The 21,487-nt window shown below is 55.1% G+C and overlaps 5 protein-coding genes across 5 annotated transcripts; 2 read left to right on the plus strand and 3 right to left on the minus strand.

Annotated features, from left to right (window-relative positions):
- Positions 1-4,564: 4,564 nt before the first annotated feature.
- COL26b_013324 (uncharacterized protein) lies at positions 4,565-6,552 on the plus strand (the record flags this gene model as incomplete). Its single annotated transcript, XM_053185943.1, has 2 exons — positions 4,565-5,310; positions 5,361-6,552. The coding sequence occupies 2 exons, from the start codon at positions 4,565-4,567 to the stop codon at positions 6,550-6,552; spliced, it is 1,938 nt and encodes a 645-aa protein (XP_053030108.1).
- Positions 6,553-7,123: 571 nt separating this feature from the next.
- COL26b_013325 (uncharacterized protein) lies at positions 7,124-10,327 on the minus strand (the record flags this gene model as incomplete). Its single annotated transcript, XM_053185944.1, has 1 exon — positions 7,124-10,327. One exon carries the CDS (start codon positions 10,325-10,327, stop codon positions 7,124-7,126), a length of 3,204 nt encoding a protein of 1,067 aa, XP_053030109.1.
- A 3,571-nt stretch (positions 10,328-13,898) lies between these two features.
- Positions 13,899-15,576, plus strand: COL26b_013326 (uncharacterized protein; the record flags this gene model as incomplete). The annotated part of the gene is made up of 2 exons (XM_053185945.1): positions 13,899-14,480; positions 14,539-15,576. The coding sequence occupies 2 exons, from the start codon at positions 13,899-13,901 to the stop codon at positions 15,574-15,576; spliced, it is 1,620 nt and encodes a 539-aa protein (XP_053030110.1).
- Positions 15,577-15,960: 384 nt separating this feature from the next.
- COL26b_013327 (uncharacterized protein) lies at positions 15,961-16,629 on the minus strand (the record flags this gene model as incomplete). The annotated part of the gene is made up of 4 exons (XM_053185946.1): positions 15,961-16,045; positions 16,103-16,277; positions 16,343-16,500; positions 16,595-16,629. 4 exons carry the CDS (start codon positions 16,627-16,629, stop codon positions 15,961-15,963), a joined length of 453 nt encoding a protein of 150 aa, XP_053030111.1.
- Positions 16,630-19,853: 3,224 nt separating this feature from the next.
- On the minus strand, positions 19,854-21,185 carry COL26b_013328 (uncharacterized protein; the record flags this gene model as incomplete). Its single annotated transcript, XM_053185947.1, has 3 exons — positions 19,854-20,865; positions 20,926-21,021; positions 21,079-21,185. 3 exons carry the CDS (start codon positions 21,183-21,185, stop codon positions 19,854-19,856), a joined length of 1,215 nt encoding a protein of 404 aa, XP_053030112.1.
- Between the last annotated feature and the right edge of the window lie 302 nt (positions 21,186-21,487).

Genomic DNA, 21,487 nt, shown 5'->3' on the forward strand with positions numbered 1-21,487 from the left:
TTGATCTCTTGGCCGATCTCCTCACGGCTTTTCTCGACCAACTCCTCCAGCTCGCTCACTCTAGTAACGATGTTTCCGAGGCCTCCCTGTCGTTCATGATCAAGATGTTCTTCCAGCGCCTGTAAACGCTGTCTGAGCAACGCGACCTCGTGCCTGGCCGAGGATGGCTCTGGTGCCTTGACATGGTAGCAGGCCATATGTCCGCAGTCGCAACTGGCACCGGGGGTTGACCGATTCAAAGAAAAGTGCGCGCAAGCACATCGCTGACCTTTGATGCCCGGGACCAGAAGGATATAGCGACAGTGACCCTGGGGAAGGTTCGCCCCGTTAACACTACCGCTGGGGCCTTGCAGCGGTGATGAGGAGGTGGTGGCCGACATCGAGGCAGGTAAGGTAGTGAGGAGGTTAGGGTGGCAGTGTCAGTGCTGATGATCGACCGCTGCTAAAACAGCAAGCCCAGAAGGCATCTACTATCCGGCCAAGATGCTATCGCAGGTAGAAAACAACGTGGTCGAGTGAAGTCCGGACGTGAGCTGGATGACAGACTGCGATCCTGTGGAGTGGACGGTCCATGGAACGGATCGAGAGGAGCGAGGTGGGATTGCTGCAGCTGGCGATGAGGTGAGTGAGAGCGATGGCGGCGTTGAAGGAGACAAATGTCTGGGCGCGATGGATGTCACAGGTCAAAGTAGTAAGTAGTTGGTCGAAGAGAAAGGCCTTGTTGCGGGCGGGGGGGGGGGGGGGGGCGGCTCTTGAGATAACTACGGATACAAGAGAGATAATTGACCGGGAGGTTTGCCGGGACCGGGAAGCATGGGCTTGGGCGAAGTGGGTTCGGAAGTCTGGACTTGAATGAGGGAACTGACCGAGTGAGTACCCGTGGTGTGGTATCTCTACCTACCTGGAGACGTGGGATTCCTGGGTGAGGAGTCTGAGGTGAGGCACGGAACGCTACGGTAAGGTATGGATGGCACGGGCGGAGAGCGGACTTGGCTATAGAGAGAGAGAGAGAGAGAGAGCGCGAAAGAGGTGCAAGGGCGATGGCGAGGATTTCGGGCTGATGATGAGGCGGATTGTGGAAGATGTTGGCCAAGTGGAAGCAAAGTGGCATTGGATAGAGATAAAAAGGGCGTGTGCCTTGAGCGGCAAGGGGAAGGGGGGAAGACAGACGTCCAACAGGAGTTGGCTTGTCAGGTTTTGCAGCGTGAACCGGGGGATAGGGGTGCGACAGGGTTCGAGTGGGTGACAAGGCTGGATCGAGTGGTGTGGGATCAATGAGGCCGAGGATGAAGGGCCGGCAAAAACGAGAGATATCTGCGCCGGCAGGGTACTTTGGATTTCTTGAGTATTGCCTTTCGGGTGGTTGTGGTTGTGGTGGTGGTGGTGGTGATGATACGGGGAAACGGGGGGCGGGAAAGTGGGCTCAGGCGGCGGGATTCCATCCAAGTTCGATAGGATGATGGGGATGGCGGAGTGGATCTCACGGATACCTCCGCCGATGAATACCTTACCTGTGACCTACCTAAGTAAGGTAAGGTACCTAGGTACGTAAGGTACCTTCGGCAAGGCATGGGGGCTCGCACTGTACAACGTAGTGAATGCTGGCCCCGCCCCCGGAAAAACCCCACCTGCTACAAAGTAGTGTGCACGCCTAAAATGTAATGTAGGTAAGGTATGTAAGGTAAGGTAGGTAGGTAGCTAAGTTTGGTGTACCTTACACAGTGTGCATCATGATGGTGAGCAGCTTGGCATGTCGCACCGTTTTACATCACGGTTATCAATCAACTCAACAAACCATTGCCAGGGCCTTCCCGCTGCAGGACGCGCCAGCGCCCGCCAGGTGCTTCATGAGCGGCCTGTGACTGGCGCGTGTGGGGGGCAACCAGATAAGACACCTTACGTAGGTAGGTACGGATACCGTACCTCAGGAACCCGCGTGGGTTGCTCACCTTCTTTAGCCGTACCTTAGCTAGAGGTTCAGTTGAACCAAGCACCCAAGCACTGTCGGGTTCGACTTGGAAGTGGCCAATGCTTCGCTCATTCGGACGAGCCTTCACTTGGAAGAGTGCCCGGTTACCTCGTGGAAAGGTGCCTCCCATGTGCCTGCCCGCTTGCAATAGACCCCCACGCCATCGGCCGGCCGCAAAACACAGAGGAGAAACACCCCCTCCGCCGACTGCTCGTTAGCCCAACCAAAGGGCCATGCAGACGATGGGGCAATCAGACACGCCTATTGCGACGTTGCCCTGCGTCACATCTTTCATTGATATCTCCACGAGTACACACCTCCAGATACAATGATATCGCTGCTGTCCAAAACTCTCTTCTTGCCATGAGGCAACACTCGGTGAGCGTTTCATGGTGGTCCATTGGACCGGTGCCCAAGATTGCGATCCTGTCCCCTGCGGGAACGCCATCCGATCCCGACGCTTCAACTCTTGGCGCGGGCGCGGTCGCGGGCGAATTGACATCGCAACCTGGCCTGATTCGACTGCTTTAACAACATCCCTGTACAGACCTGGCATCGGACTCTTCAGAGCACGAATGCAGTGTCCATCTCTGGCAAAATGGCCCGGCCTGCCTTATCATCTAGAAAGAATAGATGTCTGCACTTGACTCAACTCACCGCTGATCGAGGCCTCTAAGTCCTGAGGTCTGGCCGACTTTGAGCCGCAGCAAGACGGGCATCGCCGGCCATGATCACTGGAGTTGTGGCTTGCTTGCTTGCATACCTACGACAAGCATCGAGACATGGTTGCGATTAATCTTTATTGTCGGAAGAACCCATCAACAGCCTAGACGACTCGTCAATCACGAATAGATTGCCGGCGAAGGCCTGCATGGTCAGGATGGATTATTGCGGCGGTTACTCAGCCAACCAGATGGTGCAGCTGCCCCCGTTGCCGTTCCCCGTCCTCGCAGGACGTTGGATTGGTCGCACCACCAGTACTGTGATGACTCCTTAGCTAGGCTGACCCGGCTTTGTATGTAAGGCCGGGGATGGGGAAGGCCAACGGTCGGAGATGCGCACGCTCACCACACATTCTTGTTCTATTGAGGCTCTGCTTTCTGGATCAATGGGCGGATTCGGTGACAAAGTTGACGCCCTACTGGAGACGTACTCCAAGTGCTTGTCGCTTCTGGGGGGCCTGAAAGGATCAGAGCGAAACAGTCAACCACGACAACTCCGAAGATGCGTGCGTTCTGACCAATCCGAGGTGCGGCGAGTCTACTCATCGCGTCTCTCCCTCAATGGAAGCCACCTGGAGAAAGGAGATGGTACGCATGCGCCGGCTCTGCACACCTCTCACATACTTACCGATATCTTCCTCAGCCGCGGCCCGCTCTTCACTCAAGAGGATCATCAAACGCCTAACTTCGGCCATGACGCGCCTGCTGCGTGTTATGACAAGAACCCAGAGCCCAGCCATCGACTACCGGTCGTTGAGGTCGTTGTCCAACTCGTCGCGCTTGGATGCCGTTAGAACCATCAACGATCTTTCACGACGGCTCAGCAGTACATCCCTCAAGTCCAAGTCGAGCAAGAAGAGCAAGCGCCACACAACAATTATCCCACCAAAAAAAGAGGTGAGACCGAAGCATGGGAGGTCTACCAAGGGCAAATTCAACCGACCGGAGGAGCTTGAGGTGCGAGAACCGATGCCTGCTCTAATTGCGAGCACATTTGTTGTTCCTCAGAACAGCCCGGACAGGCGCGTCTCAATGGCCACCATGTCGTCGGGAAGCACGAAATTGGGTGAGGTTCGCCCTAGGAAGCTACATCGAAAGCAGTCAGACAACTCGGCCGACTCAGACGTGTACAGCATGCCGCCAACGTATCCCCTGAGGCCGTACCATCCCGAGACCAAACGAAAGAGGTTGTGGGGATTATTTGGAAGGGGATGAAATATCAGCCGTTGGCTAGTTCACTATGAGAACGGACGAAGTGGCATGGCTTGGGGTCGGTTAAAGAATATGGCGAAGGAAAAGGCCCGGGGAAACGTGCGTTGTGAGGGCGAAATGCGGTTTTACGAATTATGCGGAATGCATGGCTTATGATGGATTCAGATGACGCCACGAAAAGTCCATGTTGCGGTGCGGTAACTGACTGATGGAGTATCGAGGACTTCAAAAATTGAGATTGTGGGTAGGTTGTTACGCCACCAGCGTAAGGGTATCGCAAAACGAACTCGTAGTATGGTAGGTACCTGTCTAAACCCGTTATGTACCTATACGCCGAGCTTCCGTGGAAGACTACAAGCATTACAAGCCTCGAGTCTCCGTTGGACGTCACAGACTCTGCCCCACTACCTTTCCACAATTCAATCCTGAGCTGCACCGCACCGTGGCTTTCCTCTCTGATGTCTGATTGAGACGCCAGCGACAACCGCGACGCCGAAACCACCCCCAGAGGTACCTACGGTCCCTTCATCATCTTTGCTGCTCACCTCCTCTTGTCGCAAGGCGCGAGTCCAAGCCGATTCTTTGCTTGAGATCTCCTCAAATCGATCGAACATGCCGGATCGGCTCAACTGAAGCAAAACCACACGTCCCACCCCTCACGATGGCTCCTTCAGACCCCGCCGCCAACCTCAGCGCCTTGCTGCGTGCAGCCTCCATACAAGACCATGAAGAGGTCCTCAAAGCTGCAAACGCTTCGATAAAGGAGTCCAAGACCGACCTCACTACCCACCGCACCCGCGTCGTCGCCCTGCTCAAACTCGATCGCTTCGACGACGCCCTTCGCGCCATAGCCGATGGTGGTGACAAGCCCCAGGATGCGTGTTTGCTCGAGAAGGCTTACGCCCTGTACAAGACCGGACAACTTCAGGCGGCCCGCGAGATCGCAAACTCGAGACCGCAGCGCAGTTTTCGACACGTTGCTGCCCAAGTTGCTTACCGCGCCGAGGACTTCAAAGACGCACTCGATCTCTACAAAGGTCTGCTCGATGATCCTCAGGACGAGGAGAACGACCTCAACATCAACTACCTGGCCTCCGCTGCTCAATTGGAGTGGAAAGTCGTGGACGACTTGAGTGACGAGGTCGCGCCGACCCCCCTCGCGGCAGATATCGATACCTTTGAGCTCGCATATAACAGCGCCTGCGGCTGCATTGCTCGCGGAGAGTTGTCCAAAGCATCGACGCTACTCCAGCGCTCGCTGCGCTTGTGTGACGATTCTGAGGATCTTTCCGAGGACGATAAACAAGCCGAGATGGTACCAATCATGGTCCAGCAGGTCTACGTATATTCCAGGTTAGGCAAGCTTGGGGAGGCACTTGACGTTCAGAACCGCCTGTCCGTTTCGGAGTAAGTTTCGCTCAACTGTTCAGGTCTCGACCTCGCTAACATCTGCGCAGTAGTTGGGACGCCGAGTCCAAGCTGATTAACCAGAATAACAGGTCGGCTCTCGCGACCGGAGTCGAGAATCCTTACCTCGCACAGCGTGAAGGCGAGCTGGCATCTGCTCTGAGAAAGCAGACCAAGCTTTTCAAGTACCAAGAGAGCCCACTGAAGCAAAACCAGTATGTTTTGGGCGTCCAGACGCAGAAGCTGGCCGGCGTCTACCGGGGCACTTCTAGAACCTTGGCCGAGGCTACGCCTACCGTCTCCGCCAACACAAACGTCCTCTCTGCCATCAACGCTGCGGCCCATGCTCTACGTCCATCCAAGAACGTAGACGTTAAGCACGTCATTCCTCTGCTTGAGAAACGCCCCACGGACGTCGGATTAATTCTCACTATTATCCAGCTCTATCTCGCCGCGAACAACACCGGTGCGGCACTGTCTATTCTCGAGACGTTCCTGCGCAATCTGGAAAATCAGGGAACGCAGGATGTTCGATTCTCCCCTGGTCTGGTCGCTCTGGTGGTCTCCCTTTACAAACAGCAAGGACGCCAAACCGGTATACGCACAGAGTTGGCCAAGGCCTCCTCGTTTTGGGAGAAGCGGAATGGTCGCCACGCCGACTCGCTGCTCCGCGGTGCCGGCTCCGAGTTGCTCAAGTCGTCTGATCCTGTTGATCTCGCTGCCGCAGGTGCTGCTTTCGAGAAACTTTGCGCGAAGCCCGGCACCGATGCGGACCATGTTGCAGCCGCAGGACTGGTGGCATCGTTCGCCACATCAAACGCATCCAGGGCCAAGCCATACCTGACGGACCTCCCTCCCATTGAGAGTCTCATTCAAGGCGTCGACGCTGGCCAGTTGGCCGGCGAAGGCATCGCTACACTCGCGACGCCAGCTAACCAGGCTACGAAGCGAACAATGGAAACCCAGCCAACTGAAGCAAGTGCCAGAAAGAAGCGCAGAAGAAAGCTGCCAAAGAACTATGAGGAGGGGAGGAAAATGGACCCCGAGCGATGGCTGCCTCTCCGCGACCGCTCTTCCTACCGGCCCAGGGGCAAGAAGGGCAAGAAGAAGGCAAACGAGTCCACGCAAGGTGGTTTGGCAAAGGAAGTTGAGACGCTGGAGCTTGCAGGTGGCGCCGGATCTGTCAAGGTCGAAAAGGCGCCAACGTCGTCAAACAAGAAGAAGAAGAAGGGTAAGAAATGAACGGCTCGGAGGACGCAGGTGTGAGATCGAGGACTCGCGCGCTAGATTACAACGCAGTCTACGCAACTGCCCGTATCCAAACAAACCGACCTATGAGTAAGGAGAAGAAGGAGAAAAGATTGAATTCGCTGTGCAACAGGTCTTTCTGTGAGACTTTCGACCGCTGTGCTCTACTCTACACCACAGCCATGTCGGCCGTCCTTTTTGTTGACCCCAGTCGCCTCACAATGCTATGCCCAAAGTCCAGTGTCCATTCCCGCTTAGCCATGAGCCCACACATATGTAACACATCTGCCATTAGATTGACTACAAACACCTCCTTTTTGTTGTCAAGAAAAACAAAGAATGACGCTATGGGTGCATACCCACCAGCGCCTGATTTAGTGAGGGTTTCTTCACCTCTATCGCTTCAGACCAACGGATCAAACATCCGTCACCCTGTCGACGCTCTCTAACGTATCAGGGCCATCAAGCGAGCTGCCTGGTTCGGCGTGACGGCTCAACACGCATTTCTAGATGAACTCGGCCGAAGTGGGAGTGTCGTCCCCAGGGCAGGCAGCGATTTCGATGACTAGGCCTTGACCGCCTGGATCGGAGGACTAGGTAGTCGCTGCATCTCGTCGCTCTTTTCTTCTTCGCCTTTCTCCTGTCCTTGAGGCGTCACCGGCTCGAGGGGTGATAAGAACGCTGCACGGATTGGCTGCGGACTTGCCACAGTAGGGCTTGTCACGCCCGAACTCGCTACGACGGCGTCACTTTCTTCCTCGTCTCCAGACTCGTTTTCAATTGGGGGCAGCGGCGTCCTGCGTCCTTCGGAAAAGCTGACTGCGGCTTCACTCTCACCATCAGACGGCACTGAAAGTTGACCTCTGAAGGCCGGCGACCGAGAAGCGTGCGCAGAAGAATACTTTCGGTGAAGTTCACGAAAGCTTCTTGCCGTTGCTGTGCTAGCGCTTGCGCCCGACTCTCTGCGCTCCTTGGGAAGTAACGATTCATTAAGCGTGTCGCGGAAATCTTCCTCGACGCTTGCGGGAGAAGCAGGCTCATCGCGCTGACCCGGCTTTCGCTGCCTCAGACGCTCCTCGGGAGTCAGTTGTTGCAGTTCGGAACCGAAATTGATGACGGACGCCTTCTTGCCGTGTACCACGAAGCTTCCAGTGCCTCTAGTAAGCACGTCTTCGCGACCAGCGTCTTCTAAAGCGCTTCCGGTGATGACCTCTTTTCCCTTTCTGCTACGATGGTGCGAAAGATGGCCAGCGCTCTCCCTGAGGGTGCGTTGCAGGCTTCGTCGGATCTTTGTCCTGTCTTGCTTGTCGATGGACCCCGGGGTATCACGCGACTCGGAAGCATCTCCAGCTTCAGAGAGTGACCCGGTTCGCTTTCTTTCAGGCGGATTGCCACGAGATTCTGATCCTAGCAAGCCTGCCTGCTCAAGGAGGACACGTTCGTTCGCATCCACGTCATCATGATGTTCCTCAGCCACACTCGTTTCTTCGTCCTTCCCTCTTCTAGGAGTCGGATGCTGCTGCGGGCTGTAGAACGTCGGGTCACCAGAGGATTGACTAGAACTGGAGCAGGGTCGTTTGCGGTAGACTGGCTCTTGGGATTTGGAGACCTTGGAGTCCCATGAGTTCTGGTGTTTGTGGGGGTTGAAGGTCGCACTTGTAGGCGGTGTCTGGTAAGCATCATTTGTTGGCGATTCTGGCTCCCCTTGCGCCATCCTCGCAGGCCCTTGAACCACGGAGATGGCTGCCGATGACCTCCGGCGGCGGCGTCCCACACTTGTCACTGATCCTGCCTCGAGCATGGGTGGTCTTTCTCGGGATGGTGACGCTTCGCGGATCTCATGGCCATTTTGAGATTTGGTCGGCACCAGACCTTGGAGTCGCTGCTCTTCGGACATATCCTTCAAAAGGACATCTCGATGACACCTGGATTTCCACATGTCCATACGAATCCACTTGATTTTAACATCCATGTGAGCAGCAGCCGAAAGAACCTGATCCCTCGTCTTGGCTTGGATGGGTGAGAGAATCTGGAGATGGCGAGCGTTCCTCAGATGGATCTCCAGCTCTTGCTCCTTGATGGCGATTTCTTCATCTGCTTTAGCAACAGCGTCCATCATGGTCTGCCGTCGTTGAGCCTGAATGGACTCGGCCTCCTGGTGATCAATTTTACCACGAACGATGCTGACCTCGCCGGTGGGAGTCTGAATAACCTGCGCGGAGGCCGAACTTCCAAGTCTCCTGATCCCCCGTCGACTTTGTCCCTCGTAATTGCCGCCCACGACGCCTCGCATGCGGACGCCAGACGTAGTGAAGGCGGCAGCGTAATTCAATTTGGCGAGCCAGTCGTTCATCTCCTCTTCATTGTCAGCAAGAAGAACCTCCTCGACGAAGGCCCCAGGCCGAGAGTATTTGAAAGCGTTCTTGTGCTTCTTATACGTGGAGTCTACGAGCGCAACAGCTTCCTTCGTCGGGAGATATCCATCAGGCTTGAACTCCGGTAATGGCGGTTTAAACGTGATTGGTTCGCCGTAAAAGCCTTGTTTAACGTGCGATTCGTATTGGTGCATCAAGTTCTTGATCCATGTGGTGTTGCGGAAGAAATAAAGCTGGGCGCCCGTAAGAATGGCTCCCCATTCCTGCCAGGGTGATCTGGTTTTCTTCTTCTTGACATCCTTCCGCCACAAAAGACCGACCTTTGTGATTTTGATATCGACCACGCCCTGCGCCGCTTCGGCAGGGTTGATAGCGCTCTTTTCGTCGCGAAAGGCATCTGGCCGTGACCTGGCCGACACAATTTGCAAAACACCAGTTCTGAAGAATGTCCGCTGAAGCTCCTTTACGTTGAGGTCTTTTGCCGTTCCCAAATAGTCATAGTGGTCCTCGAGCTCCATCACATCTTTCAGACTCGGCCTCAGTATATCCAGCTTGCCGTCTATGATCAGCGTATACGGATCAAGGGGTTCACGGTTAGACCGCTTCGCGGCCGCTTCCGGCGTGCCTCCAGGAAAAAGGGTTTTCCTCTTGGCTCTGTTCGCTATAAGTCGATCACCATTGAGGTCCACGTCGTCCTCAACGTGTATAAAGGGGGTGTAAGTGATGTTGTCGTAAAAGCATCGAAGGATCGGGTCCGAAACACCCTCGCCTTGGGTATTCTTCAAATAGTCAGGTTGCTGCATCTTGTGCTTGTTATTCTTGTTGAACACATCCGTATGCAGAATGAGAAGCGAAAACGCCACGAAGTAGGCCTGGTCAGGGGAGGCATAAATGCCCGGATTGCATTCGTGATAGCGATTCGCAAACGCCTGCAAACACCTGTCGATCTGCTGCGTCTCTTTGGGCAGCTCGGCTTCCATAAGTAGTTTCCGGATTGCCATGTCCATCGGGTCACCAAAGAAACTAAACCGGCGCATGTAACTGCGCAACACGGCTGCTGCGAAAGGATCACTTCCCTTGGACAACGCACTCGCAATTACTCCTCTGCTGAGAATCTCTTCTATCCTGGCCAAATACTTGGCGGGCGTTTCGTCCTCGAGCTTCTCAGGCAATGCAATCGGCTCCCGCGCAATCTGGAGTGAATTGTTCTTGGATGTGTTGGAGCCAGGGGTTGCAGGTGTCAGCGTGCCCGCTCTCTGGCCCAGATCAGAGTTTTGTCGCAGTCTGTTCAGGCCAAAGAGATCGCCAAAGCTCTTGCGCCCGATCGACGTGGATGTTCGACTTGCTCCTGGATCGAGATGCCCTTCCAACGAATCTCTGCCTAAAGAGCTCATGGTCGAAGATCTCCCTCGGCGTTGCAACCGGGCTCGGGTCGGTGACGACTGGCCGGAGTGAGTCGAGCCGGGACGAAATAGTGCAGTTGCCGGTGAGGGGTTCGTCTTGAGTGGCTGCTGATCAGGGGCAGAGGACGACACGGAGTCGGCGTGTGTACTGTAGCTTGATGGGGGCCTCGAGCCATGATGGGGTCGCGGAGTGCCCTCTCTGGATGTTGACGCGATGGGTGGGTGAGCTGCGCCTAATGAGGACGAGGATGTCCCATTATTGTCTGCGCCGTTGGCGGCGGGCTTGCCTTTCTGAGGCAGATGTGATAAGTCGAACATGGATGATGGTGTTTTGGGTTTCCTGCGACCCAGGCGAAAGAAGCTAGTGCTTGACGGCACTGGAGGAGAGTTAGCTGCGGTGCCTGCAGTGCCTGCGGTAGTTGTGGGGTGTAGTTGTTCCCCGAAGCTCGCATCGGATCGCGATGATTCGGAAGCTCGATTGGGGGGGAGTGACAAGGCGATGCCATCGTGATGGTCTCCGTTGGTGGGCGCCCTGGACGAAGACGGGCGGTTGGGTTCCTCGAAAGTAACAAGAGTAGGCCGATTTCTAGAAGCGAGGTCTTCCAGGCCCGTTTTCCTCCTAGATGACTTCCACGTCATGGCTCGGTTGGCCCCATCCTCGCTATTTCTGGGCAGCTCACCAGATCTTCGAAATCGGTCGGCTAGTCGCATTCGAGACTGCTTCTTCTGTGGTACTTGGAAATCGACTGTAGGTGCGGTCGTGATAATCTCAGGGGCTGGCGCGGATGGTTAGCACAATGAACAGGGCCAGGCGCGCTTTGGTGCCGCAAAGGGACTGGAGGAGACACACGCCGAGGGACAGGGGGAGGCTTTTCAGCCTGCTGCTTGGCCCTTAATGACAGCTGGGAGTCGGAGGCATTGCGGAACCTCAGGATTGAAAAGCGACGATGCTTAGGCGTCTCATCCTGGATTGGAGGAGTATCTGGTCTAGCGTCTGCGTCGTCAGGATCGAGCCGTGTCGAGGTATCGATGTCACCGTCGGTTTGCGCGGGCACAGTCAGGGAGGTGGAAGGGGTTTCGCTTATGGAGGCAGACACGGAGACTCGGGGGACTTCTTGTGGTGGGTGTTGCGGCAAGGGTAGCGGCGGTTGTTGAGGCTGTTGCTCTTGCTGAGGCTGCTGCTGTTGCTGAGGCTGTTGGGGTGGAAAGTGTTGCGGGAGCGGCGGGAGCTGAGGCGCATCGGCATCAAGAATGGTATGGCGCCTCATATCGGTCTCGCTGACCATGTTGCCGCGACGGCGTAGAAAAGGCATGACGGCGATGGGTCATTGTTTGCCAGGGATACAACGTCAGAGTGGGAGGATGACGACGGCAGCCAGGAGAAGGGAAGCCGTTGGATCCGGGCACTAGGCCATCAACACAGCGGGCAGCGGAACAGGGAGGCAGGCCACATTGGAAGTCAGGGTCGTGATGGTGATGGCGGGAAAGAGAGAGCAATTGAGGAAGGGGAAAAGAAGTTGGCGGGCAGTCAGCGAGATGAGGTGAGGTCCAAGTTAGGTAGTCGGTAAGGCAGGCAAGTAAGATAAGGTAGGTAGGTAGGTAGGTAGGTACTTGACGGTGAGTTGAGGCAAGGTAGGTCCGGTAAGGAAGGTAGGGAAAGGGTATTAAGCCAGCCGCAGTGCAACGCAGAAGACAGGACGCCAGGGCATCCTCCGGTTGGGTACGGGGCAACGTAATGCGGTGCGGTTGCAGGGGATCGAATAAGGGAGGGCGAGAGGATGGATGGGAAAGTGAGGTGGGGAGAAACGGACAGCGTCCAGGGAAGGAAAGGGAAGAAGGGAAATGCTCGTGGCTAGTATGTGTCCTTAGGTATGATGGGAGTGCAGGGTCGGTGTTGCACGCAAGGTAAGGCAAGGCACCTTACGACGAGAGATGGTGATGGACGAATAGAGCGAGAAAAACAGGGGAATTCGATTGGAGATGGTGTCGCGTTGTCGACGAGTCCAGAGCCAGAGCCAGAGCCAGAGCCAGAGGTCAGGTATTCGTAGGTAAGGTGGGAAGGGAGGAAGGTAAGCACCGGTGCTGGCTCGGGCTTAATTGCACTGAACCTCACTCAGTTTGCCCGTACGAGGTAAAGTACGAATACTTTTTCATCTTCCTTCCATCTACCTACACAGCGCAAGGACCAAGGATGGGTTTTCCGCCGGGGCTGATGTGGCCCGCCTGCACTAAGGGAATCGTGAGGTGCCTTACCTCCAGGCCACCTCAGTAGGGCCACCGGATTGGCATTGGCGGCTCCCGTCCTGCTGGGCTGCTGGGCTGCTGGGCTACTGCAGGATGTCAGTGGGCGGCATGGCAGCCGGGCGGGCAGCAGGGTCAGGCCCGGTGATGTATTGATTATCCCATTGTCGTTGTGTTGTTCCTCAGACAGCCCGGGCAGCCCCGCCAAGACCTCCCATTAGGTTCCTTCGCAGTAGGATACTTTGCATGCGTCTCCAGCCCATACATAGTAGTGTAGGTACGAACACTCGACGCAAGGTACCTCAAAGTAAGGTAAGGTAGGTCTTCATACCTTTTACCTCCCCTGCTGAGCCAGCCCAGCCTCCAGGAGCCGGGACCGCTGGCATGGCATGCACGCCGGGACTTTTTATTGATGGCAGCATGGTCTACCACCCCGTAGCCTGGCCACCAGGACTGGTGGCCCGGCCCAGCTCAGCCCAGCCCAGCCCACTCCAAAAGAGACGGGACCGCGACTTTGACACCCCAGCAGTGCTTCGTACCGCAGTACTTTGGTATCCGCAGGCATTCATGGTCCGTCTCAGGGGTCGTGGTCGTGGTTGTGCTTGTGGCGTACAGACTCGAGTGTCGTGGTCTCGGCCCCCGACCAAAGTGCTGCCCCTACCTACAAATACCTCCAGCCAGTCTGCCGTGAACACAGTCAAAAGTCGCCATGATCGCTGCAGATCTCCAGTGTCAATTACCCAGGATTGCCTCTGTGAAATGAGCACCCCGTCTATTGAAAGCGACATGATACCCTTCGGGTCTCTGCGTCGACGTCTAATCTCTGTTCCAAGACACTGACCACGCTTGCCTCTCGTCAGTGTTTTCTTCGGCTGCTAGGTACATGGAACTGAAGAAAGGGGGCAACGTAGAGCAACAAAAAAGGGAGAGAGAAAATTGCATGACTTGGACAACAACGCTTTCGTCTCAGTAAGTTCTTGGTGGGGAATATGCTCCCAACAGTCCCGATAACACGCGGGATTCAGGAAGGGGGACAAAAAAAAAAAAAAAAAAAAAAAAAAAGAAAGGCACAGGTAAGCGGCTGCCTGCGCAAGGTTGCTTCCCTGCTCTCCGACTCGGGGGGCGAGTGTCATGCTGCAGAACCTGTCGCAATCTCTCCCGTTTGCCTCTATGTGACCTCTTTCATCATTATCCAAGCCCCCCCTCCCCCCCCTTATGTGTAGCGTTTCTACACTATCTGCCTGACGGGACGAGACGACAACGACAACGACAACGACGACGCCGGCGACGACAGCGACAACACCCACGCCGAGCCTCCAACATGCGTCCCCACGTGTTACTGCTCTCGGCTGCTAGTCTAACGCTCCTGACCCCTTCCGCCAATGCCGCCCGCATCGATCTTCATCATAACGATCACAATTCCCCGACCTCTCGAATCTTCCCAATTCTGACTTGGCTGCGCGACGGTGCAATTGAATTCGTGTTCGGTCCCGCGCCGGCCAGGTCGACCGCCCGTCCCGCTTCGCACAAAGGGAAAGCCAGCCTTCGGACCAAATACAATGATCAGGTCGTTCTGCGATTCAATTTGACTATCCCTGAGGAGGAGACCGTCTTCTCCGAGGCTGCCACGCGCCTGTTTCTCGATGTTTGGGCTTTTAACCACGACTATGTTGACATCCGCATTCGCAATGCCGACATTGCCTCCCTTTTGGGTCTGCTGCCCTCGTCTCTGAGATCCTCATATTCCACATTGATTCCTGATCTGGCTGCGTCTGTCTACGATACCTATCCGGCCGTCGCGGCTCCCCCGCGAAATCAACGCCTCGATGACCGCCGGACATCAGTCCAGCTGTCCCGTCACGAGGGCGATAACGTCTTCTTCCAAGAGTATCAGCCTCTTTCTGTACGTGACGGCACCGCCTTCAGCTATCTCCCAATACCATTGAACTAACCTAGCCTAGGTCATTGTGCCGTGGATGCGCCTGATGGAAGCCATGTTCCCCTCCATTACTGAGATGATCAGCATCGGGCAGTCATTCGAAGGTCGCGACATTCCTGCCCTCAAGGTCGGGGTCAAAACACCTGAAACTCCTGGCGGCAAGAGGAAAACGGTTGTTGTCACGGGAGGCATGCATGCGCGCGAGTGGATATCTACAACCACAGCAAATTACGTCGCGTGGTCCTTCATCACGTCCTTTGGCAAGGAGCCCATGATCACCAAGCTGCTCGAGCACTTCGACTTCGTCTTCGTTCCTGCGGTTAACCCCGACGGCATCGAGTACACCTGGCAAGTCGACCGACTCTGGCGCAAGTCCCGACAACAGACCGGAATGCAGTGGTGCCGTGGATTTGACCTCGATCACGCGTTCGGTTTCGAATGGAGCGGTTTGGATTCTGAGAACGACCCTTGCTCCGAGAGCTATGGCGGCACCGAGCCCTGGGAGGCAACCGAAGCTATTGCACTTGCAAAATGGGCGAAGAGCCAGTCTCAGGAGAAGGCTGAGTTCGTGGGGCTGATCGATCTGCACTCGTACTCTCAACAGATCCTCTTCCCATTCGCTTATTCCTGTGACGTGGATCCACCCAATGTCGAGAACCTCGAAGAACTCGCGACCGGACTTGCCAAGGCCATTCGTCTTTCCAATGGCGAACAGTACTCGGTCACTTCTGCCTGTGAAGGTGCCGTCGCCTCTCGAGGCGGTGACAGCAACGTCCGGCGCATCGAGACTGGCGGGGGATCGGCCATTGATTGGTTCTATCACGAGCTGCATGCTCACTACAGCTACCAGATCAAGCTCCGTGACACTGGCAGCTATGGCTTCCTGCTTCCCAAGGAAAATATTGTGCCTGTCGGCGAGGAGATCTTCAATGCCATGAAGTATTTTGGTGACTATCTGCTGGGGAACAATGGTATCGAGAAGTCGACCGAATTCTTACGACCGGCAGACCAAGACGCAGATCGTGGCGTCGAGCTTAGACGGATGAGGCGTAGGAGATGAACGCGATCATTTGCTGGCATTGAAGGATGATCATCAATGTGGAGGCGCGCGAAAGTGAGGGCGAAAGGGATGGCTATGATGTATAAGACTGGGGTAAATATCTCTTTTCCCCTTTGTGATGAAGTGTGTACGACTGGCGTTACGGCAAAGGCGGGTTTACATTAGAGAGCATGAGACATTCATGTCATGCACGCAGCGATACGCGAGCACCTGCTCGCGTTCCCCTTTTACTTCTCTTCTTTTTCTTTTTCTTAGGGGAGGGAAGACTTGCGTTTATTGAGTTACAGGCGCGCAACACAGGCGCGCAACTTCCTACAAGATTATCTGACAGCGTTTATAATTACAGGGTTCATATGAGTCGATGCCGGCGGACCCTGACTTGAGTTACCAGTCCATAATCATGGCAACGGATGTGTAAAGAGCCATGAACTTAAGGGCGGTATCGGTGAGGAACGACCCAATCGAACCACTGTTGTTCAGTCAGTCAGGGCATTCTCTGGTACACATTATGCCATGGAGCACTCACCGGACGCGACCTGCAGGGCCGGCAGCGCTCGTGTAGCCAAAGGCGTAGATTAGTCGGGAGAGGGCCCAGCCCGCTCCGACAGCAGCGCTGGCAACGGGGAAGCGAAGACCGGAGATGAGCAAGGCGCCGAGGAACGAGGGCTGGTTCTCGGTGAAGTTGGCGTGGGCGCGTTGCGCTGCGGTGCTCATCAGTGGCCGGCCTTGTAGGATTCCAGGAAGGGGGGGAGGGGCGCAGACGTACCACAGTTAAACATGTAAGCCTTGCGGTCTTTCTCAGCAGCCTCGTTAGAAGCGTAAGGTACCGGGTAGACGAGACCGCTAGCCTTGCGGAACTTGCTCGTCAGAAGAACATGGGTGGTGTTGATGAAGAAAGTCGAGGCAGCAACGAGAAGGACGTAGCTACAAAGGTTCATGCGTTAGCAATTGGCATGGCGTCCTTGTCCCAAGGTGCCAACAGTCGGCGAAGGAGCTTTAGACGGAGAACGTGACATACCCGTACTCGTCGGGGACCTGCAGCGTCATAGGCATTGTGGCTGCGAGTGATGCGGTGTTTTGGGTAGGCTAGTGGTAAATTGACGGTTATTGATCGTATGGTACTCTGTTCCGCTGCGTCCGAGAGGTCAATTGAGCATGGTAGAGTAAAGTTAGTTGAGTGATGGAAGTTGTCTAGTTATAAACTTAGATGGGAGGAGGAGGAACTTGACAACGGGGACCAAGGTAGGCAGCTCGAGACGCCAGGTGTCTGGGCTCTTGTCCGCCCCGATTCTCCGCTCGCTAAGAGGAGCAGCTTATTCAATGTCCATTCCCGTTCAGCTGGTCCCTGACGAAATACACCAAATTGTGCCCACCCACGTTGCGACGGCGAGTCTGCCTACTAGCTACCGATGGGATGGAGACGGCCACACTTAACGCCCGACTACCGATTCACGGAAATCTGGCCAATGAACGTTGTTGAAACGAGGTAACGCTGGTCCCGGACGGGGTCTGATTGTCTTGCAAGACCTTTGCCTTGCGGAATTCGGCGGAGTTTGATTTTTCTGTTGCGTGTGCGATGAAAGACCTCGGATTTCAGACGACACCAATTGCCATCAAAGACCCAGGAGTTTCGATAGCGCCCCGAAGAACTCGAAGCCAGCAATGAAGCCATTCGCAGTCTATTTCAGCCCTACACGAAGCTTTAGCATGCGAGTGGTTTTAACTTCCAATAAGGTGCTGACCCAATCAGCACGCCATTTTAACTCCCGCTTCACCATCAATGTGCTGCTGGGGGGTTTGACTCCAAACGCAGTAACTGTTCATAGCTTGTGGCCACCATCTCGGCCTTCAGGCATAGCTTCCTCAACCCCTGATGCCATTTTCTTTGTCTGCATTTATTTTACGCCAAGATGAGACTCTATGAGGAGTGAAGTATCGTCTCTTCACCCCGTGCACCGATCCTCCGGACGCACCCAGTCCAGCCCCAGGCCCTCAAACACCCTCCTCTCCGCCGTTAACATGTCCGGGGCTTTTCCATTTCCCTCCAGGTCCAACCAGCTACCGTCAAGGCGACTGCGGATACCACTGCTGTCAAACTTCAAGTCCCTCTGCTTCTTGCAGTAGCGGCGTAGATCCCGCTGGAACGTCGTGTCCCCGCTCCATCCCAAAACAGCACAGCCAACCGTTTTCCAGGGGCTGATTATAATGTCTACCCTTCGATGCGGTGGCCTTTGGCTGGCGGAATCGACGCTGCTGGCCCTGCCTCGATCGCTCATTTCCGGCTCCTGCCAAACCACGAGTGCTTTGTCCAGTGTATCAAAGCCGGCCCCCCTTCCCTGATGTCCGTCCCAGCTGAGTGGTCGCTGGCCGCGCTCGCTATTGTGGTTGCTCAACGTGAGGGTATGGGTTATTTGCCCGCTCTTCTCTAAGCTCACCACAAGCTTCTGAACGAAGTTGAGTGTGGCACACTCATCTGGATGACTGACGATCACATCCACGTCCCCGCTGTTGTGCTTCCCACGTCGGTACCCACCAACGATGACCATCTGGTAGCCAGGACTGAATTTGCGCGCATGCTTCAATATTGTGTTGGCAATGGACTCGACTTCAACACGAGTAATTTTGAGCTTGAGCTCCTCATAGAACTTGATACCGATTTGCTGGACGCGTGACAAGTCGTCCCAGCCATATTCTACTATATCGTCCAAGTCTCGCCACCCTACGTTTCGGTCAGTATAATTTATGCCTAGAATTTTGGTAACCCGCCTTTCTTATAAAAGTCTCGAGCGGTGGCATCGCCAACTCCCCAGATGTCATAGAACGTCCGTAACACCGATAATTTGGGATCTGCTTGAGCTTCAGAGGCCTCGTGGAGCCTGCCTGCGTCTTTCCATTCATGCCACAGCTCAGCAACCTTAGTGCCGCAGCCGGGCAACCTGGCAACTTCTGTTCAACGGTGAGAGTCGGCACCGCATGTTAGGTATCATTTAGGCACTGACCTTGCGGGCTTGAGATATTGCATGGGTATGCGGATAATGTCGCAATCGAGGTGGAATATGCTCTCACGCCGATCTGATCACCAATGAGTTTCCTCGTTGTCCGAATCGCCTTCAATTCCTCGATGAATGCTGCATTTGCAGGGTCAGCAGGCGTTGCCCGCTGACATGCGTACGTCGTCCTCAAAAAACCAGGTATCGGTGCCAGAGTGATAGTCAAGTCATGCTCTGAGGTTGTTTGTCTCAGCAGCGAAGGCATCGTTGTCCGCTGACTCGCTGATGCTGACGCACTTTCCTCCGCCCGACGAAACACAGGCTGATGGTCCTGCAACGTCGTGTCTGCGGCAGCACGAGCTAGTATGTCGTTGCCTTTCACTGCTACCAAGGTATTGGATTCACCACACTTACGGCCCTCGTAGATGACAAAGTCACGAAGCGGAAGGACCCGGCCCTGATCAAGGGATTCAGTAAGCCAGTTGAGCTTTACTACTCGAACGATATCGACTTCGAGAGATTTCAGGAGTGTCTGCGGGATTGGCCAAGCAGCTGATCCATTCCTATGGCCATCCTCGGTATACGCAGATGAATCGCTGTCGCTTGAGCCTTCATCCCGTTTTCGCTTACGCGAAGAACCCGGAGGCTGTGACTCGGTGGCTGCCTCCACTGGCACTGTCTGTAATTTTCTCTGCCGTAGCTCGAACAAAGCTCTTTGCCTCTTCGAGATATTGCCGAGAATCACTTCAGCCTCTTGTATGTCGTAAGTCAGGCTTGGAATATTCTCCTCTAGCTCGTGAAGCCGAACAGCGTCAAGGTGCGTAGGCAAGAGAAAAATGAGCGGAAATGCGAGGTCTGTCGCCATTCTTGTAGCCGTCGCTGAGGGTGTTGGTGATGCTCCGGCAAGCAAGAAAAGTCGGCTCGGGAGGCTGGCGGGCGCGGCGCAGCCGAGTCAAGAATGAGGTTGGGTTGATGTGCATTCGAATTGCGAGAGGGCTAGACGCTTGCTGCACCGCAGGTTAGCCGTGTAAATGAAGGCGGTGCCTGCGAACTGTACTACGCCGGGTGGGTTCCGAGGGTAGCATAGCTTTTAAAAAACGTCTCATCCGCGGCCATGTACAGACGCGACGCTGACATCATCGTCACCGGACCAATGCGCAATCGCACTGCAAATTTGCATGCTTCACTTAAACCGCTTCCCAAACATTCTTCTTAGATGATATCGTGTTATGATTAGTTTAGTTCTCAAGAGCCTTTTAAGTAGTAGTACATTGAGTAAACGCGCCATCAGACGTCCTCGAATTCGACGTCTTCATCACTCTCGCCGTCATCTGGCATCTCTACCTTCACCCTCTTGGCTGGTAATTCCTCCGCATCAACAGCAGGTTCCGCCTTCGGGATCGGTGTGTTGTTTCCCATTGGAGTCACGTCTTCGAAAGCGTCTTCTTCCTCTTCATCGTCGTCCGAGCCCTCCTCCGCGAGAGCCCTCGCAGCTTCAGCAGCTTGTTCGGCCTTAAGACGAGCAAAATAGTCGTCCAGTTCTGCATGTTCTTGATTATCGCCTGACTTGGCCAAGGCTTCCTTGCTGTCAACCTCCTCAACCTTAGCCGCAGGCGTCGGGCCCGCGTTAGCAGTGAATGATTCACCCGTGACAGTGCTGTTGGACATCCACGAAGGAAGTGCGTTTTGCTGTGCAATCTTCTCCTTCCGCGCCTTCTCCGCCGCCTTCTCAGCCTCTGATGGGCCGTCCGTTGTCGAGATGCTGACTGACATGGATTTGGGACCGACATTATCGAGACCCTTGACCGCGGTCGGTTGCAGTGACGAGACCGGTATGGTTGTGACGGTTTGGTAACTGGCATCTCGCACTACTGGCAAGGCTTTGCTGATTGCGATGTCGAATGTGTTGTCGGGAACCACCATCTCGTCGATGCGTGGTAGCAACTCGGTTATGAACTTGAACTGGTTGTTCAGCCGTGTCGACTGCTCGTGGCCAGTCGAGTTGCGCTCGAGATCGTGCGTAAGAGACGAGCCACACCGGTGGCAGACGAATCCTTCGGGTCCAACATTGTCTAAAACCTCCATCTGCGTCCACTCCGCCTTGCAACGTCCGCAAAAGTACTCCTTGCGCTCGCTTGCTGGAACCGTGGTACCCTGGATCTGCTTGTCGACGGTGTATACACGCCACTTTATGGCATCAATGGTCTGGCGATAGTCGATGTAGTAGTAGGTGCGATTCACTGGTCGCGGTTTCGCCTCGGGGTTCTTGGGATCCTCGCGATATTCTAACCTCGTGTATCTGAAGTGCGCCCGGCGTCAGCTTCAACCGGATACCACAAGAGGAAGATTGCGAGCATACACAGCCAAGAAGCGATCCTCTCTCAGCTTTCCGCAGGCTTTGTGGAGGTCTTTTGTGTTTGTCGCCATCAAGTAGGCCAGGTCGTCGTCTCGCAGTCTGTGATGTCCTTCTGTCAGCAACGCAACCAGCGGCAGAAACAGAAACCGAGCCTACGCTGAGTGAATGATGAGCGCGTCGATGATTAGGATGTGGCGCGTCTCGTAGAAGGTGCGCATTACCGACTTGACGAGCGTTTTGGCAAGATCCAGAGGCTGCGCCATGGTGTGCAGTTGTTCTTGCTGAGAGGTTTGCTGATTGTAGACCACCCGGTGAAGGTGAAGTAGGCAAGCCGAAGAATGAGCTTTGGGCAGTAAGGTAGTTAGTGGTAGGTAGGTAGATGGTGTAGCTGCGGCAAAGTACCTAAGGGTGGGGCCACCCTCTAAAGTAGGCACCCACGTACCTGACGGGAAGGAAACCCGTGCTTCTTCTCAGTGCGTTTGTCCTGGTCTTCCACCCTTTCCAGGTTAATTCCACCTAGTGAACCAGATGGTGATTGCACACTGCGGTCAGCGTCATGAACTGA

The sequence above is a fragment of the Colletotrichum chrysophilum genome, assembly GCF_026319265.1.
Source record: "Colletotrichum chrysophilum strain AFK26 chromosome Unknown scaffold_221, whole genome shotgun sequence".
NCBI lineage: Eukaryota > Fungi > Ascomycota > Sordariomycetes > Glomerellales > Glomerellaceae > Colletotrichum > Colletotrichum chrysophilum.